At 41.3% G+C, this 25,590-nt stretch overlaps 1 protein-coding gene across 1 annotated transcript; it reads left to right on the top strand.

Annotated features, from left to right (window-relative positions):
* Window positions 1-1,073: 1,073 nt before the first annotated feature.
* Window positions 1,074-25,195, top strand: mxd1 (MAX dimerization protein 1). Its single transcript, XM_014970742.2, has 6 exons — window positions 1,074-1,961; window positions 2,660-2,759; window positions 11,131-11,160; window positions 18,186-18,300; window positions 19,260-19,419; window positions 20,982-25,195. Exons 1-6 carry the CDS (start codon window positions 1,895-1,897, stop codon window positions 21,176-21,178), a joined length of 669 nt encoding a protein of 222 aa, XP_014826228.1. The 5' UTR covers window positions 1,074-1,894; the 3' UTR covers window positions 21,179-25,195.
* Window positions 25,196-25,590: the final 395 nt, after the last annotated feature.

The following is a 25,590-nucleotide window of genomic DNA, read 5'->3' as shown; positions in this document are numbered from 1 at the left end:
GGAAGATCCACAGACTATAATCGGGGGCCATTTATTGAAAGCTTCTCTAATTCTTAAGTGCTTTGTGTGTGTGTGCGTGCAGTTCTGTAAATCCCTGTCGTGCAAATGATTTCCCTCCACATATTAAGAATCTGCCTTGCGATACTTATGGTCTGTCTCAAATTAAATTTCTCTGAGAACCCTGTTTGCTTATATTGTCTGACATTTGCTTGTTTTGATTTTGAACATCAGTTTGCGCTTGCGCGGATGCGCCATTTGAGTGAGGAGAGTAAGTCCGCCCCATTTGTCAGACGGCGCAACAGCCGCCGCTTTAGAATGTTGCTCCGTTCAGACCCACGGGCAAGAGCAGCGGAGGCCTGCTTCTTCCACATGACTGAAATAATTACAACAGTTATATATATATATATATATATATATATATATATAACAACTGTCATATGGTTATTGCTATCATATTAGGCATTGTGTCTTTAGGTTGTCTTCAGTAGTTTGCTTCATTAAAACCCGTTTACCTTCTTAACCACTAATTACGTAATAACTTCGACAGGTTGCTAGCTTTCACACTCGTTTCAAGAGAAAACTCCTCCCGTGTTGCGTCGTTGCAGCTTGTACCTCCGGTTGACTGTGACCGAATGGGTCAAGTCTGAGCGAGAATGAAACTGAACCAATCGCGAAGGCCAAAATAAAGCAAACACCACCACTGGGAGCCAATCATTGCCGTACAACGCTAAACAGCATGGCACAAGAGGCGTGGCTCTCCATAAAAGGGTGTTATCATTTTGCCTTTTGCTTTTGGGCATTGAAACCAATAGCTAAGAAGTCTGTCAGGTAATAGCCAATCACGACACACCTCTGTGTTCAAAGGAAACTACGTCCATTTTGGCTTTGAGCGATGCGTCAACACCAATGGGGAATCAGAGCCAAAATGGCTGAAGAAGACCCTCAGTTTCAGTTAGGGGCCGAATCATTTTTGTTGAATGACGGTTCAGCTAACCAATAGGAGACTGAGTTGTTATGCTCAGCATCCAATCATGTGACAGCACACAGAGGCTTTGTGTTACAGTACAGTAGGTAGCTGTTGTCCACATTAACAAGGCACTATTTTGGAAGCACTTTGACAAACTATAGCTGTTCCATGTCATTCGGTACGTCCGCATCCAACGAGACGTTTCAGGCGTTCCATTAGCTGTAAACCAGCACAGACAGAACCAGCCAGCCTTAAACCACTAACGCTGGATAAACTTAAAACACTAGCAGCTCCTTTTTATAGCATTTTCATATCTGGTAGCTTCTGGCAACTGTAGAGGCTAACGTTTTTTTTTTCTTCCTTTGGCTGACGCTTCCAAAATACAACTGAAATAGCAACAACTTTCCGTCGTTATTTTAGCATTTTGTCATTTCTGCAAACGTTAGCCAACTTTTTTTCCACTTCAAAACAAAGCTGCCCTCTTGACACATTTTACTTGCTAGGAGAAAAAAAAATTCTTCAGATTTTATCTACAAGCCGAATTTTCTTCGAAGACCTGCCAGTATCTAACAATTTTATTTAGCTTGCATTGAGGCTTTTAAGGATTGTTTAGCTGTGTTAGCCCTCCGCTAGCTAGCTCTCACCGACCCCTTTAAATCATCATCTGGGTGCTCAACAAGGAAGAAAGCAATTTCGGTATTTAACTGGTGCTTTATGCTGCTGGACCTTTAACTTTTAAATATACCCAGTGATCCACGGCGACTGTGTCTCCCCTCCTTCGCCCATTAAAAAACAAAACAAAGGCTGACATAACAACCAAATCACCTGAGCGTTGAAAGGAAGATTCTAGGGAAGGACCTTCAGCAGGTTGGATACACTCCTGGAATCTCTCTTCGGATTGTTATAATATTAGTGTTATTGTTGAAAATGGCGGCGATCGGAATGGTGCAGATGTTGATTGAAGCAGCTGAGTACCTCGATCGTAGGGAAAGAGGTAAAGTATAAATATATTGTCTCACTTTTTTGTTGTTTATTTTTTTCTTTCTCCAATTAAACTTCACAGTGGCAGTCCTTCCACAAGTGACTAGACTTTATGAACATATTTTTTAAATAGTTGCCATAAATGCGATTGCAGCTCTGCTTTAATTTTTGCAACAAGTAATCTGACGACACATGCAGTATTATTATTATTATTGTTTTTGGAGTTTGAACAGCGTGTACTTTACTCAGTTGTCTGATAATAGTCGTGATTGTGGTAATAATTCATATTTGGGGGGGATTTCAAATGCGTTCCGCAAAGACATCCGTGCAATTCGGGAAGAGAGAATGGATGCATATGTTGCAGAGGCATTCAGATGTGCAGGAACACAATGTTTCAGTGGATGCCCCTCCTTTCCTTCTGTTGTGGTTAGCTAGTGGGCTTTATTGTCGTTCAGGATGACATCATTGTCCAAGCTGATAGGGGAAGGTGGGGGGCTGAGAGGGGGTTACCGTATCAAAATACTGCATAAAATAAATGGCATGCACGCACCATAGCATTGATAATATTAATGCTACCTTAGATCCAAAAGACGTGGCACATCTTGCAGTCTTCCTCTTTTTTTTCCATGCTCGGCTCATGCTTACTGTGGCTATGTTTTGCACCACTAAATAACAAGACATGTGACCACGATGTTGTTTATCTGCTTGCAGAAGCTGAGCATGGCTATGCCTCTATGCCACCCTTCATCAGCAGCCGGGAGAGGGAAAGCCTCAAAAGGAAAAACAAGAGCAAGAAAAACATAAGTAGCAGGTAAAAACAAACGGAAAAAAAAAAAAAAAAAAAAAAAAACAGCTGGTTGGCTTTTTGTTGCATAGACCTGCCCGGACACGGGGAGCAGGGGCTGGGTCCATGTTGCAGGCTGAACCTTTGGGTTACATTTGGAAAACAGGAAATGACATAGATTTGCCTCCAGTTTAAGAAAATAAAGCGCACAGTTCCCAGTATGCCCATATATGGTGAGTGACTAAATTGACCCAGCTGGGCCATTGCTGGTGAAGTCAGTTTTAGTCAATCTAACTTGATCGTTTATCATCTGGTCAGGTAGCTGTTCTCAGCATGGAATGCTAAGGTGATTGACAACAAGTGTGCATACCTGAGTGAAAAAGATCAAGTCATTGATAAAAACTGGGTGTAATTGTCACAGAAGTAAGTACTAGTAATCAGTGGCGCCTGATTCCCTTAATTTTATGTGTTCAGTGATACTTGCATGTGAAACAGATTTTAAATACATCCGCAGAGGTCTGAAAATCATCCACTGTCCCAACTTTGTCGCTATATCCAGCAACTTTTCAGACAAAATAAAACTGTATCGACCAAAATCAGAATCGGCAGATCAGGCTTTTAAAAGATCTGTGGTCGGCCAGAAAACTACAATAATAATAATAATATTAATAATGATACCAGAGTTTCCCCCAGGAAGCCTGCTAAGCCTGGTGCTAGGGGGCGATAGAGGAGTCCACGATTGGCCCTAGCCAACATTTTTGTGTTTAAAAAATGATAAAAGCTACAAAAATTCAGAGATGCAAGAGCAGACATCATAATTTTAAATTATAACGTGAGGCCAACGGGCAGGTGTAATTGCACATTAGTTACACCTACCCGTCAACTTTAAACCTAGCTTAATCCGTCTTTGCTGTCACTGTTGCTAGTGTATTGGAAAAAATATATATTTAAGACAACGCTTAGGCTGGCCAGGGGGAAGTAAAGCCTGGTGACCCGCCAGGCTGAAAATACACTGGAAGAAACCCTGATAAATAACATTTTATGTATTTCTTAGACGGATGAATCTATTTCTGTATAAACTGTCCATAAATTCTACATTGCAATACTTCCCAAGTTACATGGTAGTTACGCTAAACCGCAGCGTGTATGAGGGAAATGAGCATAGAGAGGAAATATAGACAAGTCGTCTGTGAAGTTGTAAAAAGAAGCAACCCATTGAGCAATGGACCTAATTTCCACGTTGAAGCTACACATTGACCTCATTTAGACATGTTATCTCTGGACGTTGCCCTGATTTAGACCTATGTATTTTGTTTAGTTTTGAACAAACCTGTCTGGTCTTAATTATTTGGCTAAGAATTAACAATATGTAAGAAACACACAAAAAAAAGTATAAACAGAAACTCAACTTTATTTAATTCATAATAGATGAACTAATATCTTTGCTTCTTTATCAGCTGTGATGTTGTGGGAGTAATATCAATGTGTGGAAACAAAAATATAAATAAACTCAAGTATTGCTGTACACAATACTTGAGTGGACCTAGCTCCACCTTCAAGGCACAGCTCCTCCTCAGAGCTGTAGTTTCCAAGCTTCGGCCTCACAAAGCAGCCCCTACATCACCCCCACTCGGTTCCTCCAGACTAGCCATCAGCAATTAGCAAACACCTGGTGGAACTGAGCATCATCTGACCGTATTATAGGAGCTACTTCTCAGTGCAACGCTGGTAGAAACATCGTTGAAGGGTTAATAGAGGAGCCATGTTGTGATGACTTCCTGAAGGTGGAGTTTCAGAAAGGGCATGTTTAATAAAGAGACCGAGGCCCAATTTCAAGACATTAAATTAGGAAGTAAAATTCTTTTAAGTCATATTTGCATTTTTATAATAAGTGAATGTAACATAGTTACTTGATGAGATGGCACTGTGTGCCTGGAAAACACATAGTACTCCATGGATAAAAATGTAGTTGTAGCATAAGCGTACTTTCAACTACAGGAACATGTTTGGACACCACAGATGTTTATGGATCCTCAAGACATGGTTAAGACACATTTAATTAGATTCTATTAGATTAAAAATCAAACCCGTCACATCACATATAGGAGCCACTTTGGAAATCAGCATCAATTTCCTAATATAATTCTTGCAAACATTAAAACTGGTTGGAAAAAAATAGACCTCATGCATTTTCATTTAACTCATAATTTATTGTTGCCTCCCTTGTTGTCTTTACCTTGAAACTGAGGGCGATTTCTCTTGAGATTTGTTTTGGTCGCACTTCCTGTCTCTATTGCGGAGCTGCTCTGAAAGCGAAGCGTCCTGACAGTGGACGTCTGCAGCTGCAGACTTAAGTCAGCATCTTTTTGGACTGTTTTTGTCTTGTGCTGCCTCCACTTAATGCTTCCCTAACGCTTGTAGACCTAGACTAGTGCTTTTTAGTTTAATTTGGTCATCAAAATATCATCCTCTTGCGTCAAAGAGACACACAGTCCTTGTTATTCAGGTTTTAACTTGACTTTTGGTTGAAGTGTTCACGGCGATGCAAAGTTGGAACTTAACTATTGAACGTTTGCAAAGCGCCTAGAAACGACATGCAAAACCGTAAACAATACAGCATTGATGGCGGATGGAAAACCGCATGGATGTAGCAAGCCGAGTTTGACGGAGGAGTAATTTTAGACATTTTGTGTTCTGACTGACGGCGACACACATCAGTCCGGCTTTAAAGTCAGCAGCAGCTCGCCGAGACCCGCCGGGTCAAACCAGGTGACTCCAGGCCGATTCAGGGAACCGTTCTCAGTCCGAGCGTTGGACGTTAAAACCACCAGGTTTGGGTCTTCCTGACCTGTGTCCGTGTGCGATGCATAGCTGAAGTTTGGTTCAGTTTCATGATCCTTTCCAAGAACACGTACAGAATGTTCTTTACCTGTTGAGCCTCATTCATAATGTACAGGACAATCCTGAACCGCTGTGTCTGTTTGAGAACAAAGGGTGGTGTTGTTCCAGGATTAAAGGTGGTTCAGTGGAGGGTTTTTCTAAACCCAGGAGCTCATGCTGTTGTGTTTTTTGTGAGGGTTTTTCATACGAGTGTTAGTTTGGTCCTATTCCATCATTTTAACAGGAATAAAGAAACTGAAATAGTTTGGGCAGATGAGTGAAATAAAAGAAGGAAGAGATGAAATGGAGGTAAAAATTGACCAACGAAGTAATGACAGAAAAGAACAAAACTGATGTGTTGAACTGAGTTTTCAAAAAACAAGAATTTGATTGGTTGGTTCTTCTTTAAAGGGATAGCTCAGATTTCATTGAGAGATTATGTCCAGTCAGTGTCTTACATGACTCTCTTTATTTTGATGAAAGATAGAGACAGTTAGTCAGAACTGTCCTGCTGAAACAAGTCCAGACTCAATAATATTATAGCAGTTTATGTGATTTAGGGTTTCCAGAAAACCTGCTTAGCCAGGTGGTGGTTCACTACCGGCCTACCGTGTCTTTGTGTTAAAAGATGTTAAAAGGTGCACAAGTCGGCATCATAATCTGGAAACAATAGCATGCGGGGCCAACGGGCAGGTGCAGTTCAATACGTCAACTATAAACCTAGCTTAATCTGTCTTCACTGTTATTGTTACTTGTTTAAAAATAAAAATAAAATCTATTTAAAATAAAACACTTGGCCTCTTGGGTAGCCCAATTAAAGCCTGGTGGCCCGCCAGGCTTATAATACACTGGGGGAAACCCTGCGCTTTTACACATTATATTTTGTCATTAACAAATTCTGATTATTATTAATTAGAGCTCTAAATAGATTTTCTAAACAGATTTTTAGCCTTGATTTAGAGGAATTCTGTTTTTTGGCAGTTTTTCAGTTTTCTGGAAGTTTGTTCCAAATTATTAGAGCATAAAAACTGAATGCTGTTGTTGTTTTAATTCAAAAAGGTATAAGGCACATCACAAAACATGCCAGACTTCGCCTAAAAGGCTAGTTTCCGTCTGTTGTCCGTCAAGGTAAAATCAATATGAAGTCAATATATTCCAGAGGAATACATATAACTTAGCAAGCTTCTTTCAAAAAGAGAGTAATAATAATAATGGTTAATAAAAAGCTTTTTTTGTTTTCATTCTAAAAGGAGCATATCAAGTCACACAGTTAAAAATAATAAAAATCAATAAATTAGAAAAGGTTCACCACAATCCAAACAATGCATAAAAGAACAAAGAGTCACAGGATCAGGATCTAACTATCTAATCGTGCTTCTCCCAAAACAACAACCAACAACCCAAACAGACTGTAAAGACGTGTCCTTTAGACTAACTGAGTGGTACGTACAGTACTACTGTGTTTTGCACTGCACAGATGGGATGTGTTGTACATTCCTTCATTGTACATCACTGTTTGCTGTTGGAGTTCGTCTTGGCTTGGGAATCTCTCTCTTTTTAGGCCAGCGTTGAGATTAAACATCCCAACTTTTTTTTGATAAACACATCATTGTTTTCTTTCAAACATATGCCCTTTTTATGTTTCTTTTCCCAAAAAGGTTGTAGCATAGCAGCTGTTTTAAACTCTAGCAAGTGTTTAAAGTGTCCCAATTAACTAATTTGCCTAACATAAATGGTTCAAGAAGCACCAGTAAGGTGTATCGTGTCACATGATGGCTGATTGTTATATACAAGTCTGTGTTTTGTCTGATGGCGACAAAATTAGTTGTTCTTCCACTCCCACTACGCTAAAAGAGACGGAGTGCGCCTCCAGCTCGTATCGTGTGCGAACACGTTGAGCCCCTGCTGCTTTTCAGACACGCCAAGCGTGAAACATGTGGGGTTAGCCGCAGGTCCGTCTTCGTTTACCCTCACGAATTTCTAATTGTCTCTTCGCTTTGGTTTCTAGATGAGATTCTGACTTTCATGTCCGCTCGGTCCGAACTCTCGTTCAGCCCATTGTCCTGTGATTAAAAGGCCTCACATGATGCCCTCCCAATTTTCTGATGCATCCCAACTGTTTGGATGTGTAAATAACAGGGGAAAGGGGAGTCACCATGTTGCTGCTGTGATTGGCCCTCATCTCTTTTTCCCTCCCTTTGATATTCCTTCTTCTTCTTCTTCCATCTTCTCATGCCTTGTTCCCTGGCCTTTGGTCATCTGTGGAGAACATGAGATTCTTCCACTACAGACAGAGTGCGCTCCCACCCTGCATCCAGATTCAGACGTGTTCCAACCAAACACCGTAGACCTCATGGCGTTCTGGTTGTGCAGGAAAGCAGAGAAAGCATGGCAGAATATTAGGGCCATTCTAAGGAAATACAAAAAAATGAAATTACTAGAATGAAGTCGTAAGAGCATAAAGTCATGTTACGACATTATTCTGGTAACATTGCAACTTTATTCTCATTATTTAAAATTTATTCTCGTACAACTTTATTCCCGTTTTATTTCAACTTTCTTGCACAACTTTATTTTCAAATTATTTTGACTTTTTCTTGGTGTGTGGCTCTAATACGCTGTCATACTAAACAGAGGAGCAGGTGAATTATTTTTGCTGTGTCTGAGTCTTCCAGTTCTTCCTATTTTAGCCTGATTAGTTTAATCTTTTTCTTTCGGGGTCTGAAAACAAATGGCTGAAACGTGAAAAGCTGCAACAGAATTTGGTGCAGTGGATGCTATAGGACTTCTTTATTAGTCATTGTTTGTTGCTAAACTTCCTCCAGTCACGACTGCAGGTAAATTACTGTTGCTGCTCCAGTCTTCTGTGGCAATTAGAATAAGTTTGACCTAGTTAGACTTCAGCTTCTCATTCTGTGTTTGTTTTGCTATTGTGCTTCCTTATTCTTCTGTATTCACTTTTCTGAATCATTATCAGTAGAGGCAATAAGTCATTTAGAATGCCTGGCTTACATACAGTGTTGGCACTGAAAAGCTTCTTTGAGCTTTCATCATGCTGTGATGACTTCCTGAAGGCGGAGTTTCAGAAAGAGGAGGAGCTTCTTAGAGACAGAACCCCAATTTTAAGGCATTAAATTCCAAAGTAAATTTCTTTTTAAGTCATATTTGAGATATATAACATTTTTATAACAACTGAAGGTAATATCGTTACCATGTGCCTAGAAAATATATAATGCTGCCCCTTTAAGAACCATCCTGATAATCATGGCATCCTTAAGATTGTCTGAAGGGGAAAATGTTGCCATATGAACTGTGCATAAGGCACTTTCTGAATAACTTTTAGCTAAGCGAGGTAAAAATTCTAAAAAAAAAAAATATTTGAATTCAATAATTCAAAGAGTTTTCTGAAAATTATGTCACTAGGAACAACTTTTAGTCTTAGGATTCGTTTTTCAAACACGCTTTGATTTTTAGTTTACAACCAGCCAATCAAGAAATACCAGTTGGGACCAATCAATGGTTCAATTGTCAAATTTCAGTCTTTAGTAGGTTTCTCAGCATCTTTTTTGATGTTTAGCTATTTATATTAGTAAAGTAAGGCTTTACTAATATATTTGTGTTTTGCATCCTAGTTGAGTACTTCCTTTATCTAAAACGAAACATCACAAACACTCGCGGCCCAAACAATTACGCAAGTTAGCTTAATTTCAAATGCGCTGTAGTGCTATGGTTGCTACCGGGGGGGCAAAACAACACAGGAACCAAGGCGGGAGGAAACATCTTCCAGAGCCAAAAATCCAGCCTGAATATGTAGGATCCCTTCGCTGCCAGTTCTGTTATGTCACCCGTGGCTGTCTGCCCTGTGCAGGAATGCACACTGTCCTGGAGGGAGAGGAGGAGGGCCGGGCGAGAAACGGAGCACCCCCGAGTGGCTGCCTGAAACATGATGATGCCCACACAAGCAGCTCTGTGCCACATCAGGAGAACAGGCTTCACTTACAGCCTTTTAACCCCCCCAACCTCCCCGCTGCAAAAAAAATTCTTTTTTGTTGTTGTTTTTTTAGGAGCTTTAATGCGTTATTCCTAACAGGAAGTTAACATCCTGCCTTGATGTCAAAGTTTGAATGAGTGTCTTAAGTCGGTGGCAGTGGGGTGTAGCGCAGCTGAAAATGCAGAGGTTATTTTTGGGAGTCGTGGTGAGACAGGGGATCAGAGGTCAGGTGGAGGTGGATGAGCTGAACTCACTGTTTTCTTTAAACGGTTTACTCTCAGGTTAGTTAGTTTTTTTTTTTGTCTTTTTCAAAAATATATTCCCCCTCACCCACTCCATATTCTGCATCTACTCTGTTTGAGTTTGCGACTGAATGCACCACTACAATGCAGGAGCAAAGCTAGCCATCAACACACCTCCATCTCTCATTTTACCTCTGCTGTGCTTCACCCAACCCCCACGCTGATCAGGACAACATGTACACTGGAGGATCTGGCAACGTGAACGGCTGAATGGCACCTTACACTGACCAGCCTTCAGGTTATGAATGCAGTGTACACCCTCTGGTTCTCTTTATCATGGGTCAGTGGGTAAAGGTGGTCCTTAAAGTTCCCACTTAGTGTATTTATTTAAAAACAACCATAAAGTTTGTTTTTGAGAATAAAATAGCATGATCAGTTTTTTCTATTTGTTTAAAGAGGCAGTATCATTTAAAATTGACTTCTTTTTTTTTTAGCTTTACATCATGTTATAATGTTATTCCCTCAAATCAAACCTGGAGTGTTGCTTTGATTCTTTCATGCATGTTTGAGAAATCCTTTAATCTTCATGGCAATCATTCAGCTGAGCAAGATGCCTGGGTGGACCTAGCTCCGCCTTCATGGACGAAGCTCCTCTTCCAAGCTGCAGTTCCAAGCTTCTGTTGCGCCTATATTAACCCATTAACGCTTTTAACGGCTTACTAGAGGAGCCATGTTGTGATGACTTCCTGGAGGCGGAGTTTTAGAATGAGCAGGAGCTTCTTAAAGAGATAGAGACCCAGATTTCAAGGCATTACATTACAAAGTAAAATTTCTTTTAAGTCAAGTTTGGTATATACAATATACACATGGTTATTTGATAAAATGGCATTCTGTGCCTGGAAAACACATAATATTTCCCCTTTGTGTTTAAATTCTAGTGTTTTTGGGCACACTGTAGAAGTCGGTATTGTCCGGCTTAAAATCAAAATGAATAAATTCAGCATGTAAAAGCCTGGAGCCTTTAAAAACCAGCTTGCACGTCAGAATATTTCTTCCATCTTTCCTGAAATCCGTCTTTGTTATTTCTCTTTAGACAACCCGTACACTCCCACACAGCCATTATTTTCATTATTTTTTTTCTCGGGCGCTCACTCCTCCACATTCAGGTCCTGGACTGCAGCAGTGCCACATGTAGAAGTCATTACTCACCCTGCGTAATTACTGCCACTGTTATATTAGCTTTGATTTCGCTCACGTTCTCCTCCTGTCTTGTTTACCTCTGCAGGTCTACACACAATGAGATGGAAAAGAACAGGTGAGTAATAAAGTCTTCATATCTTTGTGTTTGTGTGCGTCTCTGCATGTTTTAGTTATTGGTGGAGCATCTTCACATGGTACCCAGCTCAGTTATGATTCCTGGAAAACATTTAATCCACAGCGTTTTTACTAAAATCCTTCGAGTGTGATTTAACGCATCACATCGACGGCCATCTTTAAAACTATTCAAAAACTAAAGTCATAAATTTACGAGAATAAAGTTATAACGTTACAAAAAACATTTACAAAAATAAAAAAGTCATGACAAGAATAAACTTGTAAGAGAATTAAATCATACTATCATGAGAATAGAGTCATATTAGCAGAATTAACTCACAAGAATGGCTATGAAATTACCGGAATAGTCAAGATAATATGAGAATAAAGTTGTAATAATATGAGGACAGAGTCATAATATTTAAAGAATTAAGTTAGATTTAGAGAATGAAGTTGTAATATTACGACTTTATTCTCATCCGGCTTTATTCTAGTAATTTTATTTCTTATATTTTCTTAGCTTGGCCCTCGGCTGTCTTATAGTGACATTATAAAACACAATACTTTTGAAAGGCTCTGTAAAACTCATTCAAGTTTTAAACCAACACTTAAAATCCTCATGCAGATTTATTTAAACTCTTTAGTAAAACTAATTCATGCTTTTTTCCGTTGGTTCTCCCTCTGCTTACAGGATCTAGTGAACAGTTTACCGAGGAAAAACCCCCTCAAGTTTACGAGGCTTTTGTAATCCAAGCCTCGGGCCTCAATAAAACACCAAATCAGGTGTTGTCCTGAGACAGAACAAGAGCTCTCAGTGTGCGCCCTCTGACTAAAAGAGCCCCATCTTAACCAGGGTTGGTTGTTACAGTGATGCCTTTGGCTGAGCGCTGCAGCAGGTTTCTGCTGACTGAGCCTTCATTTGTTCGCCGTGGCCTCCTGACACCCAAAAGATACATGAGGTGTCTTTGTTTCATCAGCTGACTCACCATCTCCTCTGGCTTAGGAGCTAATCTTGTTCAAACACCAAAAGTAATTCACAAAATCACAGTTTTATCAGCTCATTACTACATGTAGCATCTCTTCAGACTATTCAAAACCATCACGAGAGTCGGATAACGATTTTTAGAACAGAAACAGCTCATTAATTATCTGTTTCAGCTTCTCAGATGTGATTTTTTTTTTCTTCCCTTCAGCGCAAACTTAAGTGAATCAACCATTTACTCCTTTGGTTGCTTTAAATCTTTACAAACTTGGAGGAATTCAGACAGGGGCTGGGTAAACTAGTCTTAAGAATTTCCAAAAATATTCTAGTTTTAGCATTTTATTTTTTATCTACTCATGTCTAGATCACAATCCAATTCATGTTTTGTGAATTACCGCAGCAATTCGCAAAACATGCAACATACATTAACCTTTATAGGCAGCTGTGTCCTACAAACTATATTAAAGCAAAATTGGCAAAGAAACAACCCTCAACATGCAAGAGCAGACCTGCACAGTTTACCACATCGTAAATCTTCCACCAACATGACACAGAGGGATGTGCAAGACAGTTGGGTTTTTTTCATTTTGCTGTTGTTTAGTAGTTTAGGGGAAAAGCAACATTATTTACATTTTCATTTAACCCTCTATTGGTCTTATTTTTTTATATAGTTGAAGCCAATTCTGGAAATTAACACTTGTGACATCAAAAGTAAAGCAGACACATTTATCAATTCTTTATTGGTTATTTGAGACAATTATGTAATCCTCTGATACGCCACCTACTGGCAGAGATGATGACTCTGGTTTTCGGTCGTGAACTTGAGTTGCGTTTATTTTGCAAAGAAAAAAACTCACTTCAGACTTGACTTGGACTCAAGACCAGACGTAGAGCCAATTATATGTTTTCTTTTGAAAGAGTGCGCTTGATGTGATGGCCAACACAGATCGAAGGTTATTTATGGCTCTTAATGATGTGTTCACCTTTGTTTTCATTTCATAACCAGGGTCAAACAGATATCTCTCTAAAGAAAGTTACATTTTATGACTGCTGGTCATTTCAGGTAAAAAAAAAAAAAGAAAAAACAAACGACATTGTTTCCCTACTTGACTCGCTGCATAGTGAATGTTTTTCTTAGAACATAAATGTGTATTTATACATGTAATGGTTTGCATTTAGCATTGAAAACCAGATAAATTATTTGCATGTTGAATTGTATTTAAAGATTCAAAGATAATTGTTAAATGGTTGTGAACGTGCAAACAGGGCAGTGCAGAAGGCAGACTGGATGTCTTGCATTGGGTGAAGATGTTTATTTATATGTTAAAGCCTCGACTTGGACTTGGGAATCAGTCGTCTGTTACCAGACCGCCGGCTGTTGCCCTTGGCGTCGTGACAGACCAAATATCATTCACCTGATAAACTCCTGAAAGGCTGGCTTAAGACGAGTTCACTCAACTCTCACACTGTAGTTAGCATCTGACTCAAAGGTTCATTATTTTCACTTTTCCACCTGCGAAATGAGAAATTCAGAAAATGGAAAAAAAAAAACATCTTTTTTATTTTTTGGTTTTTTTACATGCCCAGCAATGTAGCACTCAGAATGAGTGCCAAGGTGATGCTCAACAGCAGGTTTACTTTCGCAAGTGGAGCGTTACAACTTTCACTCCGATGCTCCACTTGATGTATGTACAAAACTTTATTTGGGAATCTCTTTGGGTTTATTTCAAATGTAATGGAGATGGAAAAGAAAGCGAGAAAGGGGAAACATTTCAAAGGGAAAGGAGGAAATGAGAATGGAGGAGAGAGAACAAGTCTGCTTCTACACCCGCAGAAAGAGAGAAAAGAAAGACAAAACATGTCAACAACCAACAAATCCTTATAAATAGGCCTGTCACAATAAACAATACATCAATTAATCACATGATAAATTAGAGCAAGTTCAAACATTTCTATTTTATTGATTGATCATTTTTCTCTTTCTACCAAACTTTGGATGACAAAAGTCTTGGGTCTGGTGATTTGGTCTCAACCAACTCTTTTTTGTTTCCAGAGACTTCATAACTCATTTTATTTTATTTTGTTTATATATTTTGGATATTTAAAATGTCTTCCCATTCCAGTATTAAATGTTAATTAGAATTTGAAGTTTATTGATCTTTGGCAGGGTGTGCTTGCTTTGTTGTGTTATTGCCATTGTATTACTTGAAAATGTTCTCAAAACAACAATATTATCGTTTATCACAATAACCTCTGGGCAAATTTTGTTACCATGGCAGGCGTATTTGTATAACAATGAGAGCATCACTAAAGGTTACATGGTACAAGTTAAGTTGAGATTTATTTAGTGTTTTACTGCAGTGGTGACCGCAGTAAAACACTGAACCGTCTTCAGAGAGGTTTCACTTCTGGCAGATTGGACCAACAGTGGTGGGAGGTTGAAGTTACTGCTTTCACCTCCTGCTGGTTACGTCACAGGAATCAAAACTCTTGTTTCCTCCTTTTAATTTGCACAACTGATGCAGAAAACTAGCTTTTGCTTTTTCAGCTGATGTCTTGTTTGACATAAAGAAAACCTGTAGCCATTGCAGTTTCTTAATGAAAGCAGTCCTACGTGACAGCTTCAGTGACGGAAGACAGCTCTCAGGAAGGTTGTCGACATTTATATGAACAGAAATCTGAGAGGGATAGTTGATCCAAAGCAGCAGCTCAGCTGATCGGCTGGAGGATCCATGCTAATGTTTCCTCCCAGTGGGCTAAAGCTCCTCTGCTCTGTGTCTGTCTAGGTCAGTTTCGTCAAACGCAAATATCTCCCAACCGCTGATTTAAAAAAAACATAATAATCATCTCCCCGTGGAGAACTTTCTGAACCTTTTGCTGCCTCCAACATCCTGCAGAAATTCCAAGTCGGAAAGCCGTCGTATTGCGGGCAAATCACCACACAATTCCGAATCTTGCTCACAGACACTGTAGCGTGCCTGCGTATGTTTGTGTGTGAGTTTACTTCGGCCGTAACCCGACTCCAATCAGCAGCGCATTTTCTACTTGCACGCAAGTCTCTCCATGCCGGCTCGGAGGGGTCAGAGGGCGAATGTGAGGACAGCGAGGTGATTTACTGCTGTCGGGGGCCAGAGGGCTCCAGATGACCTACATGTGGTTCTGAGTGGAAAAGACAAACTATTTTCAGCTGCAGGGCGATGAAGGGGCCGGACTTTCAACTTTTAGTTTGGAACCGGCTCCGTCTTTAGGCTGAGAAGAACACTCTCACCCGTTGACACACTAAACCTGAATAACCTGTCGTCGATAAGGCGCAGAGCGCGGCGGCCGTGTCACTTGGCTGTGACCTGACGAGTCTGTTACTCGGTAGCGTTGTTTAGCAAACATTAGCTTGCCCCTTTGAGCCCTTATTATGTCAGAACAACCTGGGCGGGGCCGTTGCCAGGTTATGTAATGGCACTTTGGACGGCCTTTGGACGGAGTCAGCTGAGAAGCAGACGCTTGTTCTCAGCTGTTGACTGCAGCTCTACATGCGCGAGTTTGTGTGTGTGTGCAAAAGCTTCTCACACTGCGGAAGGGGTTGAGAATATAATTAAAAGCTTCCTCTGCCCACATTCAAACCGGTTGTAGATCTGTCATTGTGTCCGATTTGAATAACTCTGACTCAGACGGCGGCGGCATGCTAGGCCTTCAGCCGCCCGTAGAGGACGAGGGGGGGAAACGCAACATTTAAACTCTCTGCTGTCAGGATGAGTCTGACGTGTGTGTGTGTGTGTGTGTGTGTGTGTGGGTCTGAGTGCTTGTGTTCGCTCAGGCAAACACAAGCACTCAGACACGTACACACTCCCAGCCAGGCCGGAGGTGTGTGTTGTGTAACAGTGGGGATCAAGTGGTTTTAACTCCACACACCGAACTTCAGCTGGCGTCCTGGCCTGGGAGATCTGAGAGCAGGAAACACATCGGGGAAGAGAAATGTAAATGTGAAACGGGGAGGTTACTTTACTGATCTGTTCACATGTGGCCTCAGGGTTGATCTGTTTGCTTGGTCTTGTTTTGATGCTGCTCAGCATTTTCTGGTCCGAAAGTGTGTGGAGCAGAAGTGGTTATCTTTGTTTGTTTGCAGCTAAAGAGAGGAAAAGGAAGAAACCAGAAGCCTTTGGAAGTGCAAAAAGATGTATGTAGTGGTGATGATACTTTTCTACATCATCAGTAAGGATGCCTTCAAATTAGGGCTGGAACTTTATTGTGTAATTAATAACTTTTTTCTTTTTGTATGTAAAAAAAAAAAAAAAAAAGTCCCCTCTGGACTTTTTGCATTAGGCAACAAAACCTCCTCTCTTACTCCACTGGGATCTAACCTGGAGCCTTTCTTGGAGAAAATCTATAAAAAGTTCCTGCCGGAACCTTTTCATTTATATGTTTCCAGTTCGCCCGTAAACGTGAAGCACATGCAACATTTGCAAACAGCGATGGATGACAAACCCGATCCTACTGGCCCACCTGTGGTTTCATTTTTGCTTTAAAAGAAAAACAATCTGATGGGACTCTGGAAAAGACTACTGTTGTGTTGAAGTTGTGCTAAAATGCTAAACATGTAGCTGCATCACAGACTTCCCCAGTGCTAATGTTAGCATCTACAGTCCACATGTTTAAGGAAGTAGTCCATGAAGGATCTGGAGACCCTGAAACAATTAAAAGCTGTATGGGTAGAATAACACTTTGCATCCAATTTTTGGTTAAATAACCTAAATAACTGATTAAAAACAATAAATATATTTGTTGTTGAGCTCATAAGTCTCATATGTATGGGGAAAGAAATTGTCTTTTCTGTCACATGCCTCCCAAACGACCTGTTGTGGATAGTGTCTAATGGTTGTTATGGAGACATGGCCACCCCAACATGCCAGATCTCCAACACTGAGTATTACATGTTTGTTTGTTTGTTTGTTTTTGTACCACACTCTCCTCTGTGTTTGGTTCTTGTACATCATTCTTACCAGAGGAAGCAGAAACTCATGGACCCAAATTGGGGCTCACTACGACAGTTATACTTTCAGTAATTAGGAAGTACTCCTCGTCTGCTGTCTATTGTTCTCTTAGATCAGGAAGTGCAGAAAGTGTTGCACGCGTGACAAAAAAAGGGACATCAAAATAGTTGGGATGAGTTTTTTTTTTTTTTTCTAACTTTGTAAAATAGACAAAGGCACGCTGAGAAACATCTGCTACTTATTGCACAGTGGGGATAATTAACTCGCTCTTGGAGCACGCCGCCCTGGATCATATAGTAGCTCATAAATGTTAAAACACCCATATATACAAAAAAGTAAATAAATGCGATGCTTTTGCTCTTCTCTTGTACAAAGCATTGATAAAAATATCACATCAACGTGTTTTGGAAGTGTGAGAACGCTGCTTTTCTTCACAGTGAATCTGATGAATGAACATCCTCCCACTGGTGGTTCCATATTTTTTGGGGCCTTTCAGAATGTGTGAACAATGCTCTGAACAATGACTGCAGTGTGTGTGTGTGTGTGTGTGTGTGTGTGTGTGTGTGTGTGTGTGTGTGTGTGTGTGTGTGTGTGTGTGTGTGTGTGTGTGTGTTACCACTGAATGTTCAAAACGATGTTCCCGAGCCGTGTGTCGTAGTAATACGCTGCTGGCCGGGAGGAAGCGGCTCCATATTTAGACGAAAATCATTCAGTTCAGCTCGTGGTGCCGAGCAACTTGAGCCACGATGCGCGCCTGTTGGCACCGTTTGCGGAGGAGGTGGATTTCTCATCCCATGTGTCCTTTCTGAAGAGCGTAGCCGGCCTCCCTTTGGAAAGTAACGTGCAGCAGGCAGTATGGATCAGAACGTGCTAACGCGGCGCAATCCAAGAATATCTCAGCCCACACAAGGTTAACGGTGGATGCCGCTTGTTAAATGCGTACTTACCAAAACGCAGGGGCATTGTTTGCCTCTGTTTCTGTGAGGAGGAAAGAGTTTGGTTTGATTACTTCAACCATCTTTTCTCCCCTTTTTTAACTTTACTGTCTTCTCTCTCCAGACGGGCACATCTACGGCTGTGCCTGGAGCGCTTGAAATCTCTCGTTCCTTTGGGACCAGATGCCAACAGGCACACCACCCTCAGCCTGCTGATGAAGGCCAAAGAACATATAAAGGTACTAATACAACTAAAACACATGTTTGTTGCTATGGTTTTTTGCTTTTCTTTTCTTTTCTATCTCTCTTTCTGCAGGTGTAGAAGCAGACTTCCTAGGCTGTTGTCTTGTTCTCTGTCCTTCTTTCTCTCATCTCCTTGGTTTCCTTTAAACCTTTCTTTTCCGTCTCCATGTCCACTACATTTGAAATTAACCCAAAATGAACCCAATTTCTATGAAGTATTTCTACTTGTATATGAAGTGGAGCATCATAGCAAAGGCTGCAGTGCTCTTCCACTGGAAGTGAATCTGTTGGACCTCACCTTGTCACTTGGACAACAATCCTGAGAAAAGAACACACATTTAATCTGTGGATCATTTGTTAGTCAATCATGTTCACGTTTCTTCACAAGCTCTGTCTTCAATTGTTGGGATTTTATGTGATGGACCGATCCAAAGTCTTTCCAACAGCCTGGAGCATCTAGAGACTCAGATTTTAGCCCCATCTTGTCTACAAAGCAGCTCAGACTCAGTCAGACGAGATGGAGAGCGTCTATGAACCTCCATTTTAAGTCTCACCTCTCTAGACCCTTGAGTCAGATTACACTAGGCTGTTCCAACTTTTGGATGTCAGTCGACCCTGACCAGCTTTCCTTTCCCACCTGAAGAGAAACATCCATAACTAGGGGAGGTTCAGGGTGAGGTGCAGAGTTAGTTTTCTACTGCACACTTGTTGCTAAGCTTGGCCATGTCCAGGCAGGTCTTTATGATGCAGTTTGTCCTCTAATGTTCTCCTACAAACCTCTGAGGCCTTCACAGAACAGCTGAGCATCTAAAGGCCAATGAGTCTAAAATTTGTTGTTGCAGTGTGAGGAAAACTGAAAAAGTTCAAAGGGTCTGAATACTGTGAAGGGTACAAACTGTCCGGCTGTATCAGCAGCTCCTAAAGGGCTCCGTTTCCTGTCTGTCCCGCTGTTCAGAGGCTAGAGGAGAGCGACAGGAGAGCTCAGCACACCTTGGAGCAGCTACAGCGGGAGCGGAGACACCTGAGGAGGCGCCTGGAGCAGCTGGGAGTGGAGCGGACCCGCATGGACAGCACCGGCTCCACCCGCTCCTCGGACAAGTCCGACTCTGACCAGGGTGAGCACAAATAACTCAGGCTCAAAGTCTGACACATGTCAGGGTTTCCCCCAAAAAACCTGCTAAGCTCAATGGTAGGGGGCGCTAGAGCAGTCCATTAGCAGCCCTCATAGTTTCTGTGTTAAAAATGTTAAAGGTTACAAAAATATGGAGGTCCTTGAGCAGATTTCATAATTTGGAAATAATAGCGAGTGACGCAGGTGAAGGGATGGTGCAGTTGATGCATCAACTACTGTATAAACCGAGCTTAATTCATCTTTACTGTTATCGATGTACACACTGGGGGAAACTCTGCTTATATCCATCCACCAAAATTCATATAACACCCTGAGTAACCTCCTGGTGGGGAACTAGAGGTGTTCCAGCTGTTATTCAATCAAAAATAACAGCTTTTTAACTGGAATCAAAGCTAATCAGGAAAACTTGACATTTTATAAAGATCAGCACATGGTTAAACTTTGCCATCCAGAGATGCAGCCAAGGTACATGTTGACATCCTTGTATTTCATAGAAGCAGCACATTTCTCCTTGCGTGACTGCTAAAACTTCATGTTCCGATCCAGACCTGTGAGCATTGATGGACTAACCACAGCGAGTGAGTCACTGCCTGAGTCAGCTGTGCTCCAGGTTTGAAGGGAATAAGGTTTTATTAAGGCTGATTAGATAAAGTCCAACTTGAATCTTGTTGCTGCAGCTGAAAGAACTGGAGTTTAGCGGCTTCGTCAACAAACTGGTGTGTTTAACTACTGATTAACCAGCTAGGTGGTGTGTAAGCTTACGTCAACCAAACTGGGACCCACAGCTCGAATAAATCGTCCTTTCAGGAACTACACATTCAAAAAATGATAACGATCCCTGAATTTGATAGTTAAATTTTAGTTTTCCCTTCTAATGCACTGTAGTTTTAGTTCTGTGGCAAAAGACAGTCAGTAGCTTATTGTTGGATCCTTTACATCCGAGGCTGTGGAGACTGGAGTTTTGTGGCTGATTTCTAATCATCAGGTTTTGTAAATGTTTGACCTTGGAAATGCAGTTTCTAAGCTTCCGCCTCAGAGCAGCTCTGCCCTGCTGGCTCCTGTAGACTAGCCAGCAGTAATTAGCAAACACCTGGTGGAACTGTGTATCAGCTGAGCTCATTATATAAGCCTCTTCCCAGTACAACGTTGGTAAAAACATCACTAAAGGATTATAATGACTTTCTAAAGGTGGAGTTTCAGAAAGAGCTGGAGTTTTTAAAGAGACAGAGTCTCAATTTCAAGATGTTAAATTACAAAATGAAGTTATATTTGGTGTACAATAGTTTTACAACAACTGAAAGTAACATTTACTTGACGGTGTTATAAAATTATTTTATGTGGTTGTAAAATGCATAATACTGCCCCTTGATGACAGAGTTCACATTTAAACCTTTATTTAGCACATATATTAGCGATTTGCTAGGTTAGCATTATTAATGCTGTTATCTCAGACTCTGATAATGTCAACTCCTGATTTTCCGACGATGCCAGAGTGTTTTTCCTGACTGCATGTAACTGCGTCGGTCTTCCCCATGTGTTCCACAGAGGACCTGGACGTGGACGTGGAGGGGACGGACTACCTGCTGGGTGACCTGGAGTGGAGCACCAGCAGTGTGAGTGACTCAGGGGACGAGCGAGGCAGCCTGCGGAGCAGCTGCAGCGACGAGGGCTACTCCAGCGCCAGCCTGCAGCGCCTGCAGGACACTCAGGAGACGGCCAAGCAGCTGGGCTGCGGCCTATAAACGTCCTGGACCACCGAGCCGACACCCACCCACCCCACCTCCACCCAAAATCTCCATCTCACCACTTCTACCTGCTCAGACCCCGCCACCCTCCCCCCCTTTGTCCCACCCAGCTGTCCTCTTCTCCTCTGCAGCTGACTTCCACTCAGACTGCAGCAGCTCAAAGACGCCCACGCACATTCAGCTCTTCTTCTTCTTCATCATCAGCGGTCAGTCTTAAGGGCGTTGCCCGCTCTGCTCCTCTCCGCTCTGTGCCAATCAAACGAGTGGGATTTGAAAGACACTCCGCCCCCTTTTCGTCTCTCCGTCCTCCAGAAACACAACTTTCAGCCAGAGAATGTTACCACACAATGTCCCACTGCCTCTTTTTCTACGCCTCAAGAGCCATGGGAAGCATTTCAAGAGATTATTCTCTTGTATCACACACACACACACACAGATATATATATAAACACACACATACACATTTCCATCTCTCCCAGTTGTGAGACCTGTCCTCGGTGAAGTGGGGCCCGTTTTTCTGCCCCTCTCGCCACTAAAACATCAGTGCATGGTACCTTGCACTTGAAATTGCTTTTGTAAACAAAAACTGTCATCTTTTTCAAACACCGTCTCTTGTAAAGCCCCGCCCCCTCCCAGATGAAGTGAATGTTTGTGAAACATGTCAGTCGGCAGACTCTGTGGATGCTAAACCAGACCCGACCGCACGTTGAGTTTAAACTATCTGAGCCGGCAGCAATACATCCTGTGGTGACTGAAGCTTTAGCCGGCAGGCTCCTTTTGTGATTTTTCTTTTCTTTTTCTTTTTTTTTTATGTCCACCTCTGCCGTTCGCGGCGAGAAGGAAAAAAAACGAAACAATGCGAGATTGTGAAGATGTTTGCAGGTTTTCGATGGGTTCTGCCTCTCTCTGACGACGGTGGCGTTTTTACAGTGTTCCCCTTTTTCTCTCCCCGCCCCCGTAAACGGGCGACGGCCATTAACGTTTTTCTTTTTTTTTTTTCTTTTTTTTTTTTTTGCCAGGTGCTAGTACATTGTTGTACGCTAATCTTTCACTGCCCCAGCTGTTAACAGGAAGGGAAAAGCCCATCTACCTAAAAGCAGTCGAGAGACTTGAACACATTCCACGACATAAAGAGGAGAAGCTGGTGAGACTGAGATTATTTTTATTTTTTTTTTGTGCGTTTTGAAAGTGGGCAGTCACATTAATTACATGAAGGTTGAGTTTGGGTCAGGGTAGGGTTTTTTTTGGGTTGTTTTTGTTTTAGAGGGAACACTTAGTCAGAGGCCCAAAGTTTTTCTGTTTTCTCCTCTTAAAAAGCACTAAAATGTTAAAAACCACAGAAAAACAATCCTTTGCCTTGCCATCATAGCTATTTATTATTTCTGGACAAATGTACACCTTTTAATGTAAATAGTTCTCAGAAAGAGTTCTATGTCTATCACCAAATGTATTTATTAGATATCCTAAATATATAGATGAGTCTATAAAAATATATATATATATATTTAGTCATAGCTTCTGTTCATTTTTGTGAGTTTTATGGAGAGTTTCCTACAGCGTAGTTGGTTTGCACAGCAAAGTCAATCCTTAGAATACTTAGAAAAGTCTCTTGTGCCTCGAGGCGTTTGTATCTGTTGAATTTGGCACAGTTTCATCGTGGTTCGTTTTCTTTTCTTTTTTTTCCCCTCGTGTTTAAAAGCCGTCCTGTCCAGTTAACGGTGTGGGGGACAGTGGAACAAAAACAAAAAAAAATTAAATAACTTTGGAAAAATATGAATTAAAAAGTTTAAAAGCAATAGAGATGCACCAATCAGGGTTTTCCTGGTCGATTCTGGTTTACTGTGAGGTTTGACCTGCTGATTTTGCTTTATTTTTTTTAATATATATTGTTTTTTTTACAGATTGCAATGCAAAGAAAAAATAAATTGAAGTATTAGAGTTGGATTAAACACAAATTGAGGAAATTAAAGATTTCTCCCATTTGTCCCTAACTGGATGCTGGTCATTATGTCCATTTGGCGTTGCACCTTTGAAGATTTGGATGTTCTATACTTTTTTTTTTTAAATTGTATTTATTCTTCTTAGAAACAAAATGGCGCCCTCTGGCATTGGACTTTTTGTACCTAACTAGCGTCAGTTTGTGCTCCCGTCAAAGCCATTTTGAACATTTTGTACATGCATTCAATAAATTTATCGCATGGCTCCTTTCTTCCTGTCTAGACCTTCGCATTTTAATTAACTTTATGCTTCTTTTTTTTTTACCGAATTGAAAAATGAAGCTCTAAATTTTCTCTAAATTTAATTAATCATTCATAGCCATCTTTCATTTCTACTTCTTCAGACATTTAGCCTAAAAACATAATTTGACTTTGAAAGATATTTCAAATATTCAGATATTCCTAAATTATGATTCTGAATTTATTTATATGAAACATTTTGCTAAGTACGCTGTGTAAACATGGTGAAACTGTCAGGATGAAATGGCGCACACATCAGGACAAACTGGTTTGTTTACAGCACAAATTTAAAGTATGAAGGGGTCAAAGGGCATCGATTTGGTGCAAAACGGGGGGTACAAGTTGACCTACAGCCTCAAAAGTTCAAATGATTTTTATTAAACTCAACAAAAGTGCATGAAATCATTACAAGTTATTCCATATTTAGACCAAAAATAGTTGGATTTTAGTCAGGATTCGATCCTCTAGTCGATTCAGATTGAAGGAAAAGTCGGCAGGTTCCGATCTCCGGCCGACGGATCGGTGCATCTCTACTGGTAGAAATTTGGTGGCCAAATTCTAGGAGGCGATGATCTGACATCCCATCCTCCCCCCTCCTCTCACTCACCTAGAACTCTCAACATGGCCGCTTGGCTCCGCGTGCCCCCGGCAGCGGTTCTGAATAGGCGCGTGCAGGGAGAGCCGGGGGGGGTTCACAAATATCTGAATGTACACGGGCTGCAATGCAGCGTGGCGCTGAAGGAAGCTCCCCGCTGGCACACGCTCCACTTGTAAAGCTCGCCTAAAGCATTAATATGGTACACCAATGACAAAAAAAATAACAAAAACCCTCTAAAATCTGAAAAACTTAGATTAGAATTGTTTGGTCTGTTTGTGTGGCATGCTGCTTATTTTTTGTCAAGTTTAAACTTTTTTTGTTTGTTTCCAACGGGGAGGAACAGCGAAACGGCTACTACACAAAAACGGACTTAAGAGTAGGAGCGAGCGGACAGCTGTGTTTCACTGAAATGCCATCTGTTGGTTGATATGTGTGTGTGTATTTGTCACTGTCTTCAGAGAGAATTTTATTTTGGGGTGGCAGAGGATGGGCAGCCAAGAAACGTTTCTGTTCCCCGTTTATGACTAGAACTGCCTCCACCTTCACTTCCACTCCACCTGTGAGTTTTCTGGATTCACCCTTTCATTTCCCAGCTACCGTGTGAGAGCATGACTCCCTCCGTGTCGGCTTGTGTGTGGTCGCTGCCCACACCCCCCAAAACGACCCTCTCCTCCGGTGCTCTCAGCATCCGCCTTAAGAAGCCGGTGTTGAATCTGTCGAAGAACAAGCCTACAGTCAGACCAGTCGTTTAAGCTTCAAGTCTCTTTCCCTCCACCCAAGATGGCTAACCATGCCTTAAAACGGTAACAAAAGTACGACCCGACACGAGTAAACCCACGCGCGAGCGTCTGTGTTATACAGAAATGGTCATTCCTTTCCTTTGTGGCGCTCTTTCGTGCATTACACACAGAAAACGCACCGTGTGGTCGCTCCATGAACATCGCCCCCGACCCACTCTCTCCCCCCACCTCCGCCGCCTTTCTCCTCAGGAAGGTCCGGTGTCTGTTTCCTGGGTAATGGGATGTTTTTTTCTGCACTTACTTTTTAAAAATTGGGCAATTTGAGCATTGTCTTCTAAACGAATCACTACGTTGCGTCAAGAGACGCCCTCTGACAATGAATTGTGGAGCAGCAGTTGTGATAATAAAGAATAAACTATTTGAAACCCTTGTTTACCCATCTGGCTCCGTGTCTCAGTCTGTTTGTTGTGTTCAGCCTTTAGACATGTTGCTGCAGGGATGAATCCCACCAGTTTAGTCAGAGGCTTATCTGTGTGCCAGAAAACAGCAGAAACAAGAAGAATAAGAATAGGAACAATAATATGAATATGAAAGTCTGTTTAAAAAATCCCAAAACTGAGCAGATTTTCAAATTGATCAGTTTTGATTAAAATCACATATTCTTGCAAAAGTATTATTCTACCCCCGTTTTATCACATTACAGCCACAAACATCTCTGTATTTTAGTGCATTTTCATGTAACAGACCAACCAAAGTAGAGCATAACTATCACGTGGAAAGAAACTGACAGATTTCAAATGATAAAAATGTGAAATTTGTGACGTGCAGAAGTGT

Source organism: Poecilia mexicana, unplaced genomic scaffold (assembly GCF_051168715.1).
Source record: "Poecilia mexicana isolate PSO_F unplaced genomic scaffold, ASM5116871v1 scaffold_9, whole genome shotgun sequence".
In the NCBI taxonomy this organism is placed as follows: Eukaryota; Metazoa; Chordata; class Actinopteri; order Cyprinodontiformes; family Poeciliidae; genus Poecilia; species Poecilia mexicana.
The sequence above is the reverse complement of the archived record's forward strand: the minus strand, read 5'-3'. Positions and strand labels throughout refer to the sequence as shown.

Excerpts from the sequence above, each read along its gene's own strand:
- mxd1 (XM_014970742.2), top strand. The coding sequence starts at position 1,895 with ATGGCGGCGATCGGAATGGTGCAGATGTTGATTGAAGCAGCTGAGTAC. Across the intron at positions 2,760-11,130 it reads AAGAAAAACATAAGTAGCAG|GTCTACACACAATGAGATGG; the intron begins GTAAAAACAAAC and ends TTACCTCTGCAG. Across the intron at positions 18,301-19,259 it reads AGGCCAAAGAACATATAAAG|AGGCTAGAGGAGAGCGACAG; the intron begins GTACTAATACAA and ends CCCGCTGTTCAG.